The sequence below is a fragment of the Carcharodon carcharias genome, chromosome 10 (genome assembly GCF_017639515.1).
Source record: "Carcharodon carcharias isolate sCarCar2 chromosome 10, sCarCar2.pri, whole genome shotgun sequence".
In the NCBI taxonomy this organism is placed as follows: Eukaryota; Metazoa; Chordata; class Chondrichthyes; order Lamniformes; family Lamnidae; genus Carcharodon; species Carcharodon carcharias.
The window spans coordinates 15,059,943-15,079,777 of NC_054476.1; the positions used below are offsets into that span (position 1 = coordinate 15,059,943).

Sequence of the window (19,835 nt, forward strand, 5' to 3'; positions counted from 1 at the left end):
TCGGTGGGCCAGGAAATACCCAGGGATGGTGGTGGTGGTGTCTGGGACATTATCTGTGAGATATGATTCTGTGAGGATGACAATGTCAGGCTGTTGTTTGACTAGTCTGTGAAACAGCTCTACCAATTTTGGCACGAGCCCCCAGATGTTAGTAAGGAGGATTTTGCAGGGTTGACAGGGCTGCGATTGTCGTTTCCGGTGCCAAGGACAATACCAGGTGGTCTGGCCACTTTCATTCAATATTACTCCTTCCATTTGTTCTAGGTCTGAGACATTGTCCTTGAATACTTCTGGTGCAGAAGCAATTCTGAATGGTTAATTATTAAAGCAAGAACAACCGAATGCTGTTTTAAAAGTGGTCTGTTCAGAGGCAACTGCCAAAAACCCCTGTTTGCACCTAATTTGAGGAATAGGGTACTTTTAGCAAATAGTTTGGCAAGACTTTCATTCTTAAGGTTATCGGCTGGATCTCATGCTCTAGTGATTTGTTTGTTTGAGTCAAGTCCACACACATTCTAATTGAGCCATTAGGCTTTGGGGCTTTGACCATTCCAGAGCACCACTTTGTCGGAATGGTTACTGGAGCGATAACCCTCTGCTGTAACATGTGCTCAGTTTTACTCTTGACTTCGCCCAAGAGTAGGTGACATGCTTTCCTTGGTATGCAGAGGCAGATTGGTTTAGCAACAACTCTTAGGGTTACATGATATTCGAATTTCAGCTTTCCCAAGTCTGTAAATAATGGTTGAAATTCATTCCTGAATGTACTACTCAACAGCAACTTCATCTACTTTGTGAATCAGACTCAACTGTAAGCATGTCTTCCTGCCTAATAATGAATATTCTTGGTTCTATATGACATACAAAGGTTCAACAATTTCTCTATCCTTGTATTTCAATTTTGCCAGGTGTCATCCCATGACTTTCAGTGTAGTCCCACTTGGACCTTGTCACTGGATGGATGATGGCTAAGTGTAATGTGCTGAAGCCACTTTACTTCATCAGATACGACTGAAACACCTGCCCCGGTGTCTAATTTTAAACTCTGTGGGCTGTCTGTCCACTTCAAATTTAATGCTCATGCATTTATTTTCTGTTTCATTTATTTCCCCTCGGAAAGTTATTCACCTTTTTCTGTGGTTCTTCCACTTCTTGTGTCTGGTTTGGCCTTGTTATTTTTCCTTTCTTTTTGGGCTGTGTTTTAGATCAGCAGACAATTTAAAATGTCCTAACTTCCTACAGTTGTGTGGCACTCTACTCCCCCCGTTGGGCATTCTTCCTATTTGTGTAGATCTTCCCTCACATTCCGAGAGCATTTCAAGATGGTGATTGGCACACTTTTTCCTAATTTCATGGACTTTTGTTTCTGTGTGTCTTCTTTTTCTGTCCAAGATATTGAAAAGCCCCACACATTTGTTTGCAAGGGACATCACTTTTGCCACAAACAACTGTTCTATTTTGCTTTCTGAGGTCAGTCTAAAACTCAATCTGTACTGCCTCAATTAAAGTTAGATCTTCCCTTGCTTGCTTGTGATCTGATGGTGCTTCATCCAGGATCCTGACTACTCTGTGATCACAAATCAATTCATCCCTCAATATTCCACAGCCACAATTTTCTGCTAGCCTGTATTGATGAACGCATCCATGCATTCACAGGGTTTTTTAGTTTTCTCTTATCAAATTTTGCTTGTTCGATGATTAAATTTTTTTTGAATGCTACAATACAAATCGACTGCCTGGAAGTCTTCATCGGAAGAGCTTGAGGCCTCATCAATTCCCTGTCTGGCTATCATGTCGTCAGCAATAGCTCCAACTGCATGGAGTATGGATCTGATCTTTTTGCTCCTTCTTGTGCAACCCTGAAGCTGTTCTTTATCTGTGTCAGGAAGAGATATATATAATGTTATTGGAATTTTTAAAAAATAGAGGTTTAGTCTGTGTATGTGTTAATTGGATTAAAGCCAGCTAGTCTGGGTGCTTTGATGCATAGTAGTTTTGAGATGTAAAGAGTAGGTAGAGGGGACATTTGCATTTTGTTGAATAGAGCACTCAAGAGTGGGGGTAAAATCTTGCTCCTAGCTAGGAGACACCAAGCAATATGTTTACGCTACTAATAAAATTGTTACTATGAAAGGGGTTTTATTGTTAGAAGAGGTGGAGTTCAAAAGGCCTGGTGATACAATGAGAATTTGTATTCAAAAGGGATGGCTATCCATAACCTGAGGGGAGTTTGTGTGTGTAGGTCGGAAGCATGTAAGATCTAAGCCTGTAAGCCTACGACTGCCTGCAAAGGAACCATGGTGAAAGGAACCTTGTTTAGAATTCGTAAGGTAAAAATGCTTTTCCTGGTGGTTGGTTAAGTCTATTGGTTATTGTTGCCTTAGTGGAGATGAATCTAGGAATTTGTTAAAAGTTATGATAGTAGTAATTTGTAGCCATGTGTATGTGCTTAATTTGTTGTAAATTAATAACTGTTTCATTTAGTTTGATATAAAAACCTCTTGAGAACTGGTGGTCCTATTCCTGAATTTAGAGCTGCAACTCCAAACACACCAATTGAAAATATAAGTTGTGGCAGTTGTTTAAAATTTCCCTCTCGGATTTTAAATAAATCAGCCTTTATCAACTGCTGTGTCATAACAATCTGGAAACTTCCTTCTCCAGTTATCCCAGTGCTGAGCTTGTTGTGCAACGTTAGCGCTTCAGAAAGACTCTGGGAGTGGCAGCACCGAATCCATGCTTGTCCCAAGCTCTGGAGATGTTGCTGCTGGACCTGCGTCTCAACTTGCATCTGCTGCAGCCACACTGCTCTGAGGTTTTCGGATGAGACTTTGATCAATTTTCTTTTTTCTCCTTCTTCCAAGAATCTGTCAGTCTGTCCGGTCTGTAATCTTCTCTTGGAATTTTTTTGGGTCCTTTACTCGCTGTCTGCTGCCACCATGTTTCATCTTGTGTCTGGGATCTAGATGGAGTTCTTCAAGATTTAACACTTTCCCTAAGAAAGGTACTTTTGACTGTAGTTCATAAAATATATACATATATATATTTATTTACAGCTCTATGCACATCTCAGTAACTCTACACAAGGTTGGACTTCTCCTTACCTCCAGAACTCTGTTACTTAGTCATGTGACATTGCATCATAATTACATCAGCATCAGGTGCTTCTGATGTTAACCCTTTACTCTATAACTCTCACCCCCCACACACTCCCCATGTCCCACCCATGTCACCCAATACTCCCATGCCAGGCTATGCCACCCCACCCACCCCCTTGGCCCCCTGCCCTTATGACCAGCTATGCCCTCAACCCACATATATCCATTCATGCCCCCTTCCCAAGGTATGTCCCTCCACCTGCCTTCCATGGCTCTTCGTGCTCCCTATGCCAAATTATGCCTCGCACCTAATCCCATAGCCCCTCGTCCCCATGACAAGGTATGCTACCCCACCCAACCCCTCATCCAAACACCCCCATGGTCCCTTATGTTCCACATGCCAAAGTTAAGTCCCTCCACCCACCCCAACCCCCCACTCATGGCTCTCATGCACCCAAGCCAATCTATGACACTTCAACTCTCAGCCAGAACACATAATGAAGCTTGGCTGTGAACCCAGACATCCATTACTCTGATGAAATTCCCGAGTCCCAGGGAAAACATTCCTGATTGACACCTCTGACTTTCTAATCTTTGCTGCCAATTTCATAATACTTATTTACACAAGGTTAAGAGGTTTCAAGTGCCTGCAGTTTGTTATTAATTCTTTAAAGGGTTTGGATGATTCACACTTTTAATGGGCTGTTGGGAAAGGACTGTTTTTAACAGAGTGGAAAGTAATGAATGACTGGTTTTATAAAGCTTTTTTTACACATCCTTTTGACACTATAGAGTTCATTGGTTTGATATAAGCTATAGTGGTTGAATGGGCATGGAACTGCCTTGGCTTGGCATGGGGCATGAGGGACCATGGGGGCTGCGTGAAGGGGCATAGCTTGGCATATGGGGCATGAGGGGCCATGTTGGTTGTGGGTGGGGACATACTTTGGCAAAGGAGGGAATGAGGGTCCATGGGGGTGGGTGAAGGGGCATAGCTTGGCACAGGGAGCATGAGGAGTGAAGTAGTCCAGGTAATAAGTTTGAAATTCCCATGTGGTCATTATTAGGTTAAAATTAATTGGGAAAACTAGACTAATATGGCCACAGAAATCCTATAGTGTTGAATGAACTTTACAACTGTTAAGGTTAGCTGGAATAATGTGGTCACACGAGGGGGAGGTACACATATGGCTACAGCACCTACTGATTCTTTAAGAAGGACTCTCCCCTGCACATGCTTGAATTAAACTTCCCATATTCTACACAGCTCTGCCTCCGGAGTGGTTCTTGAAAATTCCCACCACAAGGAGGGCCTTTCAAACTCACCTTTTAAAAGGTTCCCTCATACAGACTATGGTTGACAAAATCTCTGAGGTGCCGTGAACCATGACTCTTTTAAAGAAACCTGGCCTGACTCCATGAAAATTGAGGAAGAGTAGAACATGCCCATCCCTGCAATGGAAACCGGTCAGGTCGTGAGTACAGGGTGTGGGCCCACAACCCGAACCAGCCTGCATCCTGAAAAGGCGCTCCAGGTCAGCCCGGGAATGGGGTTGGGAATCCCGGAATCGGGACCTACCCACAATTTTTAATCGGGCTCCCGAGTCATTCCGAAAATCCAGGCCTAAAGAGAGGGAAGACCAGAGTTGGAAGATCAATCAGAAGGAGGGAGACTGGACACAAGAGGTGAGAGAGGAGAACAAACATTTCTCTTAACCTATCCAGACATGCAAGTGAAAAATCTCCCCAGATATGAAAGAAATATTCAAAGCCTTCATATGTTCGGGCTCTACAGAATTAAAGTAAAATCAAACCTCCAGAAGCAGCTGTAGCAAAGGAGGAGATGTAGAAATTCTACCGGGTCTTAACAGTAAAAAACCGACAGCTTATTAATTTTATCATGTAATTCTCTTGGGAAGCAGCACAGCTCTATGCAGGGCATTGCAGTGATCGTGTTACCTATATCTGTTGCTCTTGCAGGCAATGGTCGTCTCCACTGTGTGACGAATTTGTAAGCATCCAGCCTTATTTCAATGATATTGTTTAGGAGAGCAAGGAGTGGAGCCAGTGGGAAGGCAGCAACAAATATTGTTGTGAAACCAAACTGTAAAACTAGATTAAAATGAGAATCACAATTACCATTGCACTAATAACCAAGAACAAACACATTAAATAATCAGCAACAGTTTAAACTGGAACATGTGAATCTGTGCCATTAGCATGCCTATAGTGTCTATACACTGAAACAGGAATGTGTTTCCAATCTGTTTTATTTCATGATAAAATGCTTTTTTTTAAATAAATTGGTGTCAGCCATAGCTCAGTTGGTAGAAGCTCTTGTTGCTGAGTCAGAAGATTGGGAGGGTTCAAGCCCTACTCCTGAGCATGAGCACTGAACGCAGTCTGAGACCTCAGTGCCATGCCATCTGCCTCTGCCCTCACTGGTGGATGGAAAAGGTTCCATGGGCTGGATCTAATGGGGTGCTGCAGTCCCTGCCCCAGCCAACCACAATGTTGGGGTGGGGTTTGGGTGGGGTCAAGCCTGCCCAATAGTCGAATGCCTGTCCTGTTGTAGCCATTTAGTGGCTGATTGGCTGTGGAGGCGGAACTTCCAGCCCTCGGGGACAGGACGTCCTGCCTGCCTCAGTGAGCTGACAGCCAATCAGTGGCTGGCAGCTCTCCAGTACTTCGAGGTGGGGGGGCACTGGATTGGAACTGCTGAGATTTTGTGAGTCTCGCTGCTGGCAGGCCCCCAGCAAGGGAGTCAAGGGGTGTGTGGGGACCTGGGCTTGAGAGGTCATGGGGGAGGAGGACCCTGGGGGAGAGCTACGCCTTGGTAGGGGGGTGGGGGCAGGCCTCCAATGAGCCCAGATGGTAACTGTTGGTACTGATGCTGTCTTTCCATCTACACTTCCTCTAGACACATTCGTTTTTTCATTTGTCCCATTACTATCTCTTTTTGTCTTTCACCATCATCCCTCTTGTCACTTAATTTCTTCTGCCTTCCAACCTATCATAGACCTTTCCATCCAATCATTCCTCCCCACCTACCTTTCCTTGCCAGGCTTAATCTATTATATCAAAGGGTCACCGACCTGAAATGTTAACTGCACTTTCTCTCTCTCGACAGATGCTGTCAAACCTGCTGAGTATTTCCAGAATTTTATGTCTTTTAATAATGATCTGACTGTAGAGTTTATTGCATCACTAGGCAGAAATCAGCCACTGTGTTCCCTGTATTATAATAGCGGCTACAATTCAAAAGTGCACCATTGGTTGTAAATCATTTTGGAGCGTCGTAAGTTTGTGAAAGGCTCTATATAAATGCAACAATTTCTTCTTTCATTCTTTATCATAAGAGAGGCTTGAAGGGAGGATTGAATTGTACTGTGCATCATTGAAACTGGCTTTAAGTGGCTCGCTCAGCGAAGAAATTAAGCTGCTTCACATGACTTGCAAAACATTTCATTGTTGTCAATTTAAAAAAAAACTGTAACATCAGCTTTATCAGTTTGTAGTGACTTTGAGTGGTTACAAGATGCTCTGTGTACATGACAGGGTATTAGACTGAGTGTGCTTGATCAGGGATTACGAATTCAGCACTGGGCACTCTTGCCACTTAAAATTCAGGAGCAAGTTCATGGATAGAGCCCTGATAAGGCCTGAGGTCTGAAGTCTTGCTTGAGTCATTTGTTCTTGGTAGTACACTGAAATGACTTTTTCATATTAAACTAATATTGATTCCTCAGTTAATTTTGAAGCTATTTTCTCCTCTTTAGGAGTATATTTTCCAATTGGCAGTTATTCAAGCCAGGACTATTACCTTCTAATAGATGCTCTTGTAAACTAATTTGACAACTATTACATGCAATTAACATAACCAGATTAACAAATTGCTAAAAGTAAATCAGAGGGAATGTCACACAAGGGTGCTAAAGATTTGGACCTGAACTTTGTTGAAAGGCAACTATGGGCTGCATCTTCTGGTCTGCGAGCAGGGGGTGGGGCCCGCTCACCGACACGTAAAATGACATGGGGTGACATTGGGCGTGCGCCCCAACATCACCCCGTGTCATTTAGATTTTCAGTTCAGCGAACGCGCAGCCGAATCGGCTGTGTGCCCACCGAACTGTCAAAGGCCTATTAAAGCCATTAAAAAAGTAATTAAAGGGAATAAGGTTGGTGGGCAGGCCGGGAGCCCAGATGGGCTTCTGAAAAAACATGAAACCTCATCCACGGGCGGGATGAGGTTTCATGAGGTTATTAAAATTTGTACAAAATCTCTAAATAAGGGAAATTGACATGTCCCACCTCATGTTACAGTGTCACATGAGGGGACATGTCAGTAATTTTTTTTCTCATCTCTATTTAATCTTTCAAACCTGAACGGATCTCCCTGAGGCAGCACTTTGCCTCAGGGAGACATTTGCGCTCTTTCGCACGCATGCGCATTCCCAGCTCAGGGAATCCCCCCACTCCGGCCCGCACAGGGACCTCACAGCACTTCCTGGCAGACATCACGCTGGGCAGGCCTTAATTGGCCTGCCCACGTAAAATGGCGGTGAGTCCCCAGTTGGGGGTGCCGATCGGGAACCTGCCCGCTCCCGCAAACCCCACCCCCCCCCCCAATGGGGGGAAGATCCTGCCCTATGCCTCTAGGCCACTTTGAATTGAGCATCATCCCTCATCCACTTACAAGCTAACAATATTAGTTGTGGATGTGGGGAGAGAATGGGGGTTTAGCAGTTGGGCAAGGGGCCCTTGCCTTGGGGGGCTGGGGGGTGTGGTGGTGGTGTGGATGGGCGGTGGTGGTGTGGATGGGCAGTGGGTGATCTGATTTAAGGTCAGGGCACCAGAAGAATGGGTTTCCCTCAGGAACTGCTGGGCTCAACATTTAACATTTCACAGAATCACAGAATTGTTACAACACTGAAGGAGACCATTTGGTCCATCATGCGTCCGCTGGCTCTTCGAATGAGCAATGCACCTACTGCCATTGCTCAGCCTTTTCCCCATAAGCCTGCATATTCTTTCTTTTCAGTTAATAATTCATTTCCCTCCTGAATGCCTCAATTGACCCTGCCACCACCACAATTGTAGGCATTGAATTCTAGACCCTCATCATTTGCTGTGTGAAAAAGTTATTCCTCATGTCATCAATGCTCCTTTTACCAATTAACTTAAATCTTTCCCCTCTGGTTCTTGATCGATCCACCAGTGGGAACAGCTTATCCCAATTTATTCTGTCCAGATTCCTTATGATTTTGAATACCTCTTTTAATTTTTCTCATTTATTCCTTCATGGGGTGTGGGTGTCGCTGGCTAGGCCAGCATTTATTGCCCATCCTTAATTGCCCTTGGGAAGGTGGTGGTGAGCTGCCTTCTTGAACCTCTGCAGTCCATGTGGTGCCAGTACACCTACAGTGACGTGAGAAAGGAAGCTCCAGGATTTTGACCCAGCGACCGTGAAGGAGTGGCGATATAGTTCGAAGTCAGGGCGGTGAGCGGCTTGGAGGGGAACTTGAAGATGGTGGTGTCCCCATGCCTTTGCTGCCTTTGCCCTTCTAGGTGGTTTGGAAAGTGCTGTCAAAGGAGCCTTGGTGATTTGCTACAAGTGCACCTTGTAGACTGATGGGGCGATAATTGGCTGGGTTGGATTTGTCCTGCTTTTGGTGGACAGGACATACCTGGGCAATTTTCCACATTGCTGGGTAGATGCCAGTGATGCCAGCTGTCCTGGAACAGCTTGGTTGGAACAGACGGGGCATGGCCAGGTGAATTATGAAATTATTTCGAGTTGTGGGAGAGTTTAGAGAAAGGGGGCCATAAATATAGTGGATAAGCAAAATAAAGAATTTAAGAGAAACTCCTTTACACAGAGAGTGGTGTGAATAATGGATCACCCTGTGAGATGGAAGATAACATTGATGAACTTAAGCAATAGTTAGAACATGAGGGAGAGGGAATAGAGGGATATGGAGGCAGGTTAATTAGAGCGAGATGAGGCTCATCTGGAATATAAAGATTTTACATTGACCAGTTGGGCCAAATGGACATTTTCTGTGATGCAGATTCCATATAATAAAAAAGAAAATCACCACCAGACTCGGTGGAGGTGCGGAATTTTAAACCTCGAAATGGGTGAGGTTAAGTGAGCAGGATGGGGAAAAAAATGTAACACATCTGAAACCCGACTTTAACCAACCTTGAGTCTGACAACTTCCAGTTTTAACAGGGAGCGCGGCAACCAAATGACTCACAGGAGGTCGATTGATCATTTAAATATTATAATGAAGCTGCATGCCACAGAATTAACCACCGTGTTAGCGTTAACCCTGGCTGGCCTGGGCAGCTATTGGCTAAAAAGAAGCAATGGCTGCTGACCCTGGTTTAGACCTTCAACCCCTGGCAATCGGACCCATTGCCTCCTTTCCAATCTGCCCCATGTCCCCCTCAAATCTCTAATCTCCCACCACCCCGCATGATCCCTCTGATCTCCCAACATCCCCAAAAGTCCTCCTAATCTCTCCCCCTCCACTCCCCACTTCCTGGGGCTGGCTGACCCTGGGAAGCTGAGACAAAGAATGTTCATCCCATGAAAAGATTCACGAGAATGGTTCCAAGATGAGGAACTTCAGTTACATAGATAGATTGGGACTGTTCCTCTTGGAGAAAAAGAAGGTTGAGAAGAGAGGAGGCTGAAATATTTGCAGTCTTCTTCAGCCAGAAGTGCCCAGTGGATGATCCATCTAAGCCTCCTCCTGAGGTCTCCAGTGTCATAGATCTAGTCTTCAGCCAGTTCAATTCACTCCACGTGATATCCAAAAACAGCTTAAAGCATTGGATACTGCAAAGGCTATGGGTCCTGACCACATTCCAGCAATAGTACTGAAGATTTGAGTTCCAGAACCAGGGCCAACATTTATTGCCCATCCTTTGAGATGGTGGAGGTGGTGAGCTGCCTTCTTGAACCACTGCAGTCCATGTCCATCACCCACAGTGGTGTGAGAAAAGGGATTCCAGGATTTTGACCCAGTGACTGCTAAGGAACGGCACTATAGTTCCAAGTCCGGCTGGTGAGTGACTTAGAGCGGAACTTGCAGAAACCATGTCTTATCTTTGATTTCCAAAGTTGAGAAATAATCATGTTTCGGACTCAAAATGCTGGAGCTCCAGTGAGTTATTTCTTTCTGCTCTCCAAGTGGATGGTGGGCTGATAGATTGATATATTATTGCTTGGCATGTGACTGTGAATGTGGCACACCAGAATATATATTCAAAAATCATTTAGGGGTTCCTAGCTCTTTATGAATAATACCGCAATATAACAAGCCCTTTCATTTTTCACTCTTCCTGTTTCTAGGACTCCCATTGTCATCACAGACTTCTATCTCTGACTCTGTCATTCTTTTCATAACTTTGGGCAGGATCTTGTTGAAGCACTAGGGGCCTTGCCTGATGGTATGTTGCCACCCTGATGCTACGGCCAAGGATGTCACCGAACGGCTTCAGGACATTCTTCTGGGGGAGGGTGAACAGCCAGAGGTCAAGGTCCATGTTGGTACCAATGACTTAGGTAGGAAGGTGGCGGGGGGGTGGAATGTAGTCCAGTAGACAGAATCTAGGGATCCGGGTAGAAAGTGAGCAAGCAGGACCTCTAAAGTAGTCATCTCTGGATTACTCCCAGTGCCACGTGCCCGTGAGTACAGAAATAGGAGGATAAGGCAGATGAATGTGTGGCTGGGAAGAGGGTGCAGGAGGGAGGGCTTCAGATTCCTGGGACACTGGGACTGGCTCTGGGGGAGATGGCGCCTATGCACCTGAAGAGAGCCAGGGCTGAGCTCCTTGCGGGACATTTTGCTGGTGCTGCTGGGTGGTTTGGGGTGGCGTGTGAGAGGTCGGGGGTGGAGGCTTTAACTTGGCAGGAGAGAATGTTAGGGAGTAATGCCAAAGTGCAGAAAATACTGGGAGAGACATATAACACTAGAATAGAGCATAGAAAGTTAATAGGCGGAGTCAGAGTAAGGGGGAAAGTAATGAAGTCTACATCAGGGTTATACTGTACATATGTGAATGCACAGAGTATAGTAAATAAGATTGGTGAGTTATAGGTGCAGATTGCCATGTGAAGTTATGATGTTGTGGCGATAACAGAGACTTGGCTTAAGGAAGGCCAGGGCTGGGTGTTAAATATTCCTGGGTACAAGGTGTTCAAGAAAAGATAGATTGAGAAGAAAAGGAGGAGGGGTGTCAGTATTGGTTAAAGAGAGCATTGAAGTGCTGGAGAAAGAGGATGTCCCAGAGGGTTCAAGGACAGAATCAATTTGGTTAGAGCTAAGGATCAAAAAGGGTGCAATTACATTGCTCGGTGCAATCTATAGACTGCCAACTAGTGGCAAGGATGTAGAGAAGCAAATCTGCAGGGAAATTACAGAGTGGTGCAAACATTATACGGTAGTTATAATGGGGGATTTGAGTTACCGGAATATAGACTGAGCTAGTGGTAGCATAAAGGGCAGAGAGGGGCAAGAGTTACTAAAGGGTGTTCAGGAGAATTTTCTACAGCAGTATGTGCCTAGTCCAACAAGACATGCTGTTGGGCCTGGTTCTTGGAAATGAGGTGGGCCAAGTAGATCAAGTGTCAGTGGGGGAACATTTAGGAGATATTGATCAGTGTATGGTAAGGTTTAGGATGACAGTAGGAAAGGACAATGGGCAATCCAGAGTAAGAATTAATTAACTGGGAGAGCCGACTTCAATAGGGCAAGAACGGAGCTGGGTCGGATAGACTGGAATCAAAGGTTGGCGGGAAAAACTGTAGCTGAACAATGGGCTACCTTCAAAGAAGAAATGGTTCAGGCACAGTCAAGGTGTATTCCTTGAAAAGGAAAAGTAGGGCAAACAAATCCAAGGCTCCCTGAATGAAAAAGGAGATAGAAATTAAGATAAAGAAGAAAAAGTGCGCTTACGACAGGAGTCAGGTAGAAAATACAATTGTGAACCAAGCTGATATAGAAGATTCAGGGTGGAGGTGAAAAAGTAAATAAGAGAAGAGAAGAGGGATTATGGGAAATATCTGGCAACTAACATAAAGGGGAATCCCAAAGTCTTTTATCGGCACATAAATAGTAAAAGGATGGTAAAAGGAGGAGTAGGGCCGAGTAGGGACCAAAAGGGGATTTATACATGGAGGCCGGGGGTATGGCTGAGGTATTAAATAAATACTTTGCATCTTTACCAAGGAAGCAAATGCTGCCTAGGCCATGGTGACAGAGGAGGAAACTCTGTCACTAGAAGGGTTCAAAATTGATAAGGAGGAGGTTTTGAATAAATTGTCGGCACTTAAGTTAACAAGGCACCGGGACTGAATGAGATGCATCTGAGAATATTGAATGGAGTGAGAGTAGAAATTGAAGGGGCACTGTCTGTTATCTTTCAGTCTTCCCTAGACTTGGAGGTATCACAGGATTGGAGAATTGCCAACATTACACCCTTGTTCAAAAAAGGTTGTAAGGATAAGCCCAGCAATTGCAAACCAGTCAGTTTAACTGTGGTAGGGAAGCTTCTAGAAACTATTATTCAGGATGAAACTAATAGTCACATGGAAAAAACGTGGGTTGATTAGGAAGTGCCAGCGTGGATTTCTTAAGGGAAAATCGTGTTTAAATAACTTGCTGGAGTTTTTTGAAGAGGTAGCAGAAAGGGCTGATGAGGGTAAAGGGGTTGATGTGTTTACATGGACTCCCAAAAAGCATCTAATACAGTGCGGCATAACAGACTTGTGAGAAAGGTTATAGCTCATGGAATAAAAGGGACAGTAGCAACATGAATACAAAATTGGCTGAGTAATAAGAAACCGTGAGGCCTGGTTAATGGATATTATTCAGGCTGGAGGAAGGTTTGCAGTGGAGTTCCCCAGGAGTTGGTTTTGGAACCTTTGCTTTTCCTGATATACATAAATGATCTAGATCTTGGTGAGCAGGGGACAATTTCAAAGTTGGCAAATGATACAAAACTTAGAAGCATTGTTAACAGTGAGGCAGACAGAACAGAACTTCAAAAGGACATAGACGAGTTGGTGGAGTGGGCAGATAGGCAGCAGATGAACTTCAATGCAGAGGAGTGTGAGGTGATGCATTTTGGTAGTAAGAACATGGAGAGACAATGTCAAATAAGGAGTACAACTCTAAATGGTGTGGAGGAGCAGAAAGACCTGGGTGTATATGTGCAGAAGTCATTGAAGGTGGCAGGGAGGTGGCAAAAGCATTTAATAAAGCATACAATATCCTGGGCTTTATTAATATGGGCATAGAGTACAAGAGCAAGGAGGTTATGCTGAACTTGTCCAGGATACTAGTTTGACTGCTGGAGTATCGTGTACAGTTCTTGGCATCACACTTTAGGAAGGATGTGAACACATTGGAGGGAGTGCACAAGAGGTTTACAAAAATAGTTCCAGCGATGAGAAGCTTCAGTTATGAAAATAGATTGGAGAAGTTGGGACTGTAGCTGGCTAAGGGGAGATCCAATAGAGGTGTTCAGAATCATGAGGGGGCTGGACAGAGTAGATAGAGAGAAACTGTTCCCGCTCATAAAAGGATCAAGAAGGAGAGGGCACAGATTTAAAGTGATTTGCGAAAGAAGTAAATGTGATGTGAGAAAAAAACTTCTTCGCTCAGCGAGTGGTTTGGGTCTGAAACGCACTGCCTGGAAGTGTAAGGGGGCAGGTTCAATCGAGGCATTCAAGAGGGCATTAGATAATTATTTAAATAGAAACAAACTGCAGGGTTACAGGGAAAAGGCAGGTGAATGGCAATGAATCATAATGCTCATTCGGGGAGCCAGTGATGACACAATGGGCCAAGTGGCCTCCTGCACCGCAATTATTCTGTGATTCTGATTGGAGGTGGGCAGCTAACAAGTGACTAATGGGCCTATTAAGGGTTATTTTCCTGGCTGCTGACATTTTGATCTCCGAACTACCTCAACTGTGCACACCTCTTATGGTGGGGACGTATTTGGGTGATTGAGGGAAGGAGTCAGGTAGTTGGGGGTGAATAGTCAGGTGGTTGGATGGGGAGTCGGGTGGTCTCAGGGGAAGTAGTCCGGGTGGGGGTTGGGGCCCAGGGTGGGGGTTGGGGCCAGCAGGGTGTAGTCAGAGGCTCCAGTGAGGTGTCAGAGCGGCCAGTAGTATGGTTACCCAGTCGTTAGAATTGGTTTTAATCCGAACTTTTCCTGGTTAAATATTCTGGTAAGTGAGCTGGAAACATCCAAAGTCTCTGACTTTAACTCAGATTCTGAGGGCTCCAGACGCAGGGGAATTGCCCATCGGAAGTCCAAACTTCCTGGAAAATTCCCTTACGGTCAGTGCACGTGGACTTCCAAGGGGTCCCAGCACATCTTGGGGGTACCTTGAGGTACAATCATCTGGGGAACAGAATTTCTGAGGCGATGGTTCCTTAAAGAAATGTTGCCTTCCAATTACATTTAAATCTAAACTTATTTTGAGGGAAACACTGCATAGTCTCAACATTTGCAAAGAACACAGCAAATACTGAAAAAATATAGTCTACTTTCTGAAGCAGAGAGTCATACCAAATGTATAATGAAACTGGATCTAAAGTTTCAATGACTGACATCTGATAATCTTAGGTCAGGAAGCTCTATAATTCAAATTTCAATGTTTTCTTGTTTCACATTTAATTCATAAGTAAAAGCTTTCATTTCTTCTGCAAGGACAATTTTGTAAGTTATTTGATGAAAGATATTTCACACTTAAAATCTCCAGCTTTGTTCTAGAGTTGAATAATGGACACCCTGGGTAAATTCTGATAACATTTACATTTATGGTCTGCCTATGATTGACAGTCCAAAACATACATTAAACCAAACAAACAGAACTAGCTCCTTAAAGCATGTATTAACGGTGCTTGCTTAATTGGTAGGGGATATGTTTAATAGTTACACACAGAAATGTTGACATTAAATAATCAAAAACATGACGCTCTTTATCCAATTAAATTGAGCTATAGTGATGTATAACACATTGTCAGTATTTTGTGTCTTACCCATTTCCAAATATTCATCTATCAGTCCATGGATATTCATGGGTTGCAGATTCCAATCTTTCTCCCACTGAGGTAGGTAGACTTTATTCTCCACACTGTGACCAGCTTTCTTCACCTTCCTTCGTGACCACCAATTCTGCAACAGTCTAAAGAGACCAGGAAATTACTGCAGTTAACTGATCTATTTTCCACCCAACATTGCAGTATATTAATATTTCACAACAACTCAGCGGGCTTTCATTCTTCCGTCTCTCACACATAACTGGCACATGAAAAGATGTTTGTCTGCAGAATGTATTTCAGAATTGCTTATTTGCGAGCTTCTGTATAAAACAAAATCTTGCTGACAAGTCAGAAAAGCCTCTCGCGCATAACCAGGCACGTGTAAAATAAATATAAATATGGACATTCTGCATAACAATTTCTGCATTCAGAAAATCACAAGCAACTCACACCTTAGGGCTTCACTGTGTTTATTTTCCCAGATATGACAGAAAATTATAATTACAGTGATTTGGTAATTGGATAAACCAGGATGCCGTGAATGTGGAAAAATGACAAAAGTGTGCATCACTGTTTTTACTTGAAGCTCAATCAAACCATTTGCACTACCTCTCCTTACCACTAAGTGGCAGACTTTGCAAAGAGGATCGAGTTGTGCCATTTGAGAACCGAAAATTTATCCTGACCTTCATGACACATAAGAGCGTTTTTAACATCCCACTTCATCCCAGGTCTTAATTTTTCCTTCATTTAACTATTTATTAATGGGAGATTTTTCTCACATTGATGTGACTGTGATTAGTATTGAGGAATACTAATATTTTTCTACTCTTTTGCACATTGTGATATGGTATACAGTGCATTGGGTATAAAGTGAACTTCCCTATGCTCTACTGAAGCAAGTGTTCTTTTTTAATCTCCATTCTCCAAAGAGCACTTCCTAATTTAACATTTTCACCACTAACGTTGTCACCACTACCATGGCTCAGTTGGCAATACCCTGACCTCTAGCTCAGAAGGCTGTAGGTTCAAATCCTGCTCCAGGACTTGAACACGGAAATCAAGGTTGGTATTCCAGGAGACTGCTGCACTTAGAGTTGTGATGTCTCAGATTAAATGTTAAACTAAGGCCTTTTGTTCCCTTTCAAATGGATGTAATTGATTCCCATGGCACTGTTTACAGCTCAGCTAGTTTAACAGGTACATAATGGGACTCTTAATCCCAGAGTCATCATTTGAAGTCCCACATGGGTAATGAGTTGTAGTTAAGGTGGTGCGAGTTGAAATCCACTGGGGTTTTCCCATGGAGATTTGAATCCTACCAACTGCATTCCTCATCATTCCTGAGTTCCTAACCACCACTGATTAAAAACAGCTCAGGATGAAGCATCAGAAGACAACAAACCAAGGACATGTCTTAATTTTGAGCAGAGCATGCATAAATGAATATCTATAAAGAGAGACTGCTGCAACACTCGGTTAGTCGTTGGAGGCAGACATAAGTAATGCTGCATCATGAACAGAAAGGTCCTTAATGGGCTCTACCCTTTCTCTAGTTATCCTCTTACTCTTCATGTACTTGTAAAATAACTTTGGATTTTCCTTTGTTTTACCTGTCAACGTTTTCTCATACCCCATTTTTGCTCTCCTAATTTCCTTTTTAAATTCCCCCCTACACATTCTATACTCCTCTCAGGCTTCCACTATTTTGAGCCCTGTATGTGCCATAAGCCTCCCTCTTTCTCTTTATCCAATCCTGTATATCCCTTGACATCCAGGGTTCCCCGGATTTGTTGGTTCCACCCTTTGTCTTCACTGGAATATGTTGGTCCTGTGCTCTCCCTATTTCCTTCTTGACAGAGTCCCGCTGCTCTGATGCAGATTCACCTAAAAGTAGCTGCTCCATGTCCACTCTGGCCAAATCAGATCTGATCTTATTAAAATTGGCTTTTTCCCAATTTAGGACTCTGATTTCTGGCCCATCCTTGTCCTTTTGCATAACAACCTTGCATCTATCAGAGTTATGATTGCTGTTTGCAAAATGCTCCCCAACTGATACCTCTACCACTTGCCCAGCTTCATTCCCTAAAATTCCCCCTCTTTTGTAGGACCTTCTACGTACTGGCTTACAAAGCATTCATGGATGAATTTTAAAAATTCCACTCCCTCTAAACCTATCACACTATGACTAACCCAGTTAATGTTGAGGAAGTTGAAATCCCCCACTATTCCTACCCTATTATTTTTACACTTTTCTGAAATTTGCCTACATACCTGCTCTTCTATTTCTCTCTGACTGTTTGGGGGCCTCTAGTACACTCCTAGCAATGTGATTGCTCCTTTTTTGTTTTTAAGTTCTAACCATATTGCTTCATTTCAGGAGCTTTCTAAGATGTCTTCCCTCCTTATTGCTGCAATTGATTCCTTGATCAATATCGTGATACCCCCTCATCTTTTACCTCCTTCACTGTCTCGCTTGAAGACCCTATATCCTGGAATATTGAGCTGCCAATCCTGCCCCTCTCTCAACCATGTCTCTGTGACAGCAATGACATCACACTTCCATGTGTTAATTTGTGCCCCCAACTCATCTGCCTTCTTCATCAGACTCCTTGCATTAAAATAAATACCATCCAACCTTGCCAAACTCCCTTGTGCCTTAACTGGCCTATAATGTCTATGCCTTCCAGGCTCTTGCTCTCTCTTCTAATTTTGGCTGTGTGTCTCTCCCTGCTGAACCTCCTCTCTAAGGTCCCACCCCCCTGCCAAGTTAGTTTAAACCCTCCCCAACACCACTAGCAAACCTCCCCGCAAGGATGTTGGTCCCATTCCAGTTCAGGTGCAACCCGTCTGCCTTGCACAGGTACCACTGCCCACATAAACAGTCCTAATGTCCCAGAAATCTAAAGCCCTCCGTCCTGCACCATCTCTCCAGCCACGCATTCATCTGGACTAACCTCCTATTTCTATACTCACTAGCACGTGGCACCAGAAGTAATCCAGAGATTACTACCTTTGAGGTCCTGTTTTTTAATCTGCTTCCTAGCTCCCTAAATTCTGCTTGCAGGACCTCATCCCTCTTTCTACCTATGTAATTGGTATCAATATGTACTACGATCTCTGTCTGTTTGCCCTCCCCTTTAGAATGCCCTGCAGCCGTTCAGTGACATCCTTGACCCCGGCACCAGGGAGGCAATATACCATCCTGGAGTCCCGTCTACAGCCGCAGAAACACCTGTCTGTTCCCCTTACTATCGAGTCTCCTACCACTATTGCTCTCCCCCTCTTTTTCCTCCCTGCCATGTGCAGTTGAGCCACTCACAGTGCCATGAGCGTGGCTGCACTCCCCAGAAGAACCTTCACTCTCACCATTTTCCAACACAGAAAAATGGTTCTCGAGTGAGATGCACCCTGGGGATTTCCTGACTACCCGCCTGACACTCCCTGCCTGACACTTTTCTTCTGATTGATGGTCACCCATTCCCTCTCCGTAAGCTGTGGGGTGACCAGTTGTGATACAACTCAGCATTGAGATGTATTGCGCGCAAAGCCATATGTATACATCTGAAGGCACCCTACACCATGGGAAGCTTGCTATCCTGGCAAAGCCATGTGCGCACTTGCCCTGCTCCTTCATTTGCAGGGATGACACAATGAACTCCCCTATCCAGGCGTAAAGAGTGAAAGTTATCTTTCTGACGCAGCTGTGGATGGCAAATTGGGAAGTGTTACGTGCATCACCTGAAATTTAGGGCCATGGTTACCTTCACAGCCATTGGCAGCATTGTCTTAGCCCTGCACTAAGGCTGTCGGTCTGGTTCCAAGAACTGGCACAGTTCTGTGAATGCCTTCTTTGTAAAGCACAAATGATGCATACATTATCTCCAGCTAAACCAGGAGCAAAGAGGAATGTTCCCAGAAGACTTTAGGTCAATAAGGCCTCCTGTTGCCAGCCCTTCTCCCTCTCCTCCTTCCCCTGCAAGTAACTTGCCATTTTATGATAGAACCATAGAATGGTTGTAGCACAAAGGGGGAGTTTCAGTCCATCATGTCCATGCTGGCTCTCTGTAAGAGTAACTGAGTTAGTCCCACTCCTCTGCCCTTTTCCCATAGCCCTGCATTGTTTTTGTTTTTCTATTTAGATAAATCCAATTCCTTTTTGAAAGCCATGATTGAATCTGCCTCCACAACACTCTCCACAGCATTCCACATCCTAACCGCTGGCTGTGTAAAAATGTTTTTCCTCACATTATCTTTGGTTCATTGGCCATACATATTAAATCTGTGCCCTCTGATTCTCAACCCTTCCGTCAATGAGAAGGGCTTCTCCCTATCTATTCTGTCCAGAATCCTCATGATTTTGAACAACTCTGTCAAATCTCCTCTCAACCTTCTCTCCTCAAAAGGAGAACAGCTCCAGCTTCTCCAACCTATCCATGTAACTGAAGCCCCTCATTCCTGGAACCATTTTCATAAACCTTTTCTGGACACACTCTAAATCCTTCACGTCCTTCCTAAAGAGGAGTTGGTATGACTGACTGGATCCTGATGACATCATTGGACCTGATTTGCATATGTAAAATGGGACACCATTTCTTTTCTGCAGGTGTCCTGCTCCCTTGTTCAGGGAGGAAGTGGGATTGTGGGGAGGTGGTGGGGGATGGTG

The 19,835-nt window shown here is 44.2% G+C and overlaps 1 protein-coding gene across 1 annotated transcript in view; it reads right to left on the reverse strand.

Moving 5' to 3' along the window:
* ano3 (anoctamin 3) overlaps positions 1–19,835 on the reverse strand; it is a 599,584-nt gene that overhangs the window by 60,708 nt on the left and 519,041 nt on the right. The window contains exons 23-24 of the mRNA XM_041198368.1: positions 15,167–15,312; positions 5,058–5,210 (exon numbers count right to left, since the gene is read on the reverse strand). Of these exons, the coding sequence (XP_041054302.1) occupies positions 5,058–5,210; positions 15,167–15,312 (299 nt within the window). The remainder of the gene's footprint in view (positions 1–5,057; positions 5,211–15,166; positions 15,313–19,835) is intronic.